This window comes from Perissodus microlepis, chromosome 22 (assembly GCF_051167445.1).
Source record: "Perissodus microlepis isolate ML-2025 ecotype Zambia chromosome 22, ASM5116744v1, whole genome shotgun sequence".
Taxonomy (NCBI): Eukaryota; Metazoa; Chordata; class Actinopteri; order Cichliformes; family Cichlidae; genus Perissodus; species Perissodus microlepis.
Window position 1 is genome coordinate 14868956 of NC_140481.1, and position 2677 is coordinate 14871632.

Sequence of the window (2677 nt, forward strand, 5' to 3'; positions counted from 1 at the left end):
TCTGCCGTTTCCTAATTACCTGGTGTGTGTATTTATACTGCGTGTCTGCCTGTGCTCCTCGTCGCGTCGTCTGTGTTCATCCTCTGCGCACGCCACATTACTCTGTGAATCCCCTGCGTGCCCCCCCTGCTGTCCTCCCTTCATGTTCAGGTTTGCTACTCTTTGGTTTAGTTTCTCCCAGTTTAGTTCATCCGTAGTTCTGTTTTGCCATCCCCACTTTATGTTTGGTATTCTTAATAAATCACCCTCACATCTAAAGAAGTGTTGCATTTGAGTCCTCCTTCCACACATCACACGGCTGCTGCCCCAGTCGTGACAAAAACTCATTTTTGATTTCTTCTTCAGTGTATTCAGAGTTCCTATTTGTTTAATGTAATTTTTCCTATCTTGGCCTGTCAAAAATGTATTTATCAACAACAATATTTTTTGTTAGTATTATTACTATAAATATCAAACGTTTAGTTAGATTTTTCACAGAGGATGACTGAGACTCAAAACATACTGTGAAGTCAAGCTTCTTTTCTTGTTTCTGTGACCTCAACATTCTAGCGTACTTGAAGTTATTTCCACTTGAGGTATGTATTTGATTGAATAAAAACTATTTCTTAAACTATGGACATTAGCTCTAGTTGATTCCAGATAAGGCTGCAGGTCTCTTAAGTAAGCAGCACCTGATTCAATTATCAGAAGGTTCAATAAGTCTGGCAGTTATTTTTTTGTGAGTCAGGCTTTTCCTTTTAGTACCACATGCACCTGTATAATGAGATCTGTCACTTCACCAAACTGAATACGGAATATGAATTCAATATACCCTTAGATCGGTAAGTTCACATTTAAAATGAAATTGCAACTTCTTTTGGAAAGAAATTTCCTCATAGAAATAGATGAAATAAGACAATATGGTTTTTATTAATGGAAAAATTACGATTGTTAAATATTTATCACAATGTTTTTATGTTTTCTGTCGATCTTTGTCCCTCCCCCAAAGACCAGCGTGTGTTTCGAGTGGTAAAATACAACTTTTATTTTGAAAATACCAGATAGGAAACATTAGGGCCATGACCTGGAACCACTTTGCTAAATCCGACTTTTCTTCAGCCAGTGAAAATAGCATTTGTGTTAAGTCTCTAACTTTGTTCTTCATTTGGGCGAGTCATTCAAACAAAACCGGAACAGTTTCCGGTTTATTTTTCATGTTTGACGTTTCTAGGAGTTTATAACCAAGGGCATTAGCATTAGCAGCACCCTGTGGTACAATGTCAACAGGGCCAGAGCCGCCAACAGGAGGAGCAGATGCCCCCGTGTCCAAACCCAGCCAGATGTTTAAGAGCTGCTGGAGCTGCAGGCTTATCTCCGGAGGTGGGCTGATTCTGTCCGGAGCTTATGTGTTTCACGCAGCGCGGAAGGTAATGCGGCAGGGAGGACCCACCTCTATGGGGACAGTGGCACAGATCACTTTCGCTGCAAGTAAGTCAATCAGTTTTCTGACTGTTTGCTACATCAGGAGTCTTTTAATGAAGAAATGCGCACTTGTGTTCAAGGTTTGGCTGCCTGGGGGATAGTTGTCATCACGGATCCTGTAGGAAAAGCGCAGAGGAAGACTTGAGGACTCTTTAGAAAGCGTGCGGTCATTCACCGGACACCGAGGCAAAGACACTGCTCTGGACAGCCTGCAGAGACCTGTAATGACAGTGGATGTGTGCTGACATTGTATGGCTGGACTATGTACTCTACTGCTGGAAGCTGCTGACTTCTTAAATTAAAACAACTATTTGTCTATATGTGTGAGTTTAAGTCTCTTTGTCAGCATCAGACGTGTGTGGTAAACCGTGTTGGTTTGAAAAAAGTAATCAGTAACTAATTAACTAATTACTGATTACAATAAAGACGATTTATTCTAGTACAAAAATGTGAAACCAATGGTGATGCACACTACTCGTATGTATACTCAGCTCTCATCATTATGTTGTCACTGACTGACCTTTTTCACACTTTTTAAAATGTCAAAACAGAAAAAGCACGGTTAAACTGACAGTGGGTGCATGAAACCTCGCATCTTGGTTCACTAGTATATCACTGGAACACTACCTGGAGATTACAGTTAAAAACCTCTGCAGGTAGTACACAGTTTGACTAAATAGTTACTATAAAAACAGTGAATTAGGTCAAACTGCCTTGATGTCTCAGGACAACCTCCCAAGTATTAAAAACAGTTTAAGTCTTGAGTCGACATGGTGATTATCCAAAAGATTACTGAATTAACTGTGTTTAATAAAGCACATGACCCTGATTTAACTTTAACTTCTGTAGCTTTCTCGTCAGTTGCTGCTCCTGTGTTTGTTTACCTTTTGTTTTTCCATACTTTGCATTTGTGTTTTTTGCTGCATGTGGCAGCCATCTGTGTTACTGATAAAGAAACAGTGCCCAAAAGTGTCAGGACTGCACTTATCACACTATAGCAGCTCACACAGAAGCTCTTCACACCTGTTGGAGGACTTTCCAATTTCCAGAGCACCAATAAGTCCGCCTCAAGTGACTGATCTTCCAGAAGCTGTTAGGAAACCCTTCAGCAGTGTGAAAAAAAAAAATAGCAGTTACATACCGTTTCCAATTGAATGGAGTCTTTACAAAAAAAGAAATGCTGAAAGCAAATACTTAAACACCATGCACACCGTGG

At 40.2% G+C, this 2677-nt stretch overlaps 1 protein-coding gene across 1 annotated transcript; it reads left to right on the top strand.

Moving 5' to 3' along the window:
* Window positions 1-1044: 1044 nt before the first annotated feature.
* Window positions 1045-1781, top strand: LOC146362745 (distal membrane-arm assembly complex protein 1-like). Its single transcript, XM_084919295.1, has 2 exons — window positions 1045-1467; window positions 1542-1781. The coding sequence occupies exons 1-2, from the start codon at window positions 1257-1259 to the stop codon at window positions 1604-1606; spliced, it is 276 nt and encodes a 91-aa protein (XP_084775421.1). The 5' UTR covers window positions 1045-1256; the 3' UTR covers window positions 1607-1781.
* The last annotated feature ends 896 nt before the right edge of the window (window positions 1782-2677 follow it).

What these genes read in the sequence shown, in the direction of transcription:
- LOC146362745 (XM_084919295.1), top strand. Translation starts at nt 1,257, where the DNA reads ATGTCAACAGGGCCAGAGCCGCCAACAGGAGGAGCAGATGCCCCCGTG. An exon ending in ACAGATCACTTTCGCTGCAA is followed by an intron (nt 1,468 to 1,541) that starts GTAAGTCAATCA and finishes CTTGTGTTCAAG; the next exon opens with GTTTGGCTGCCTGGGGGATA.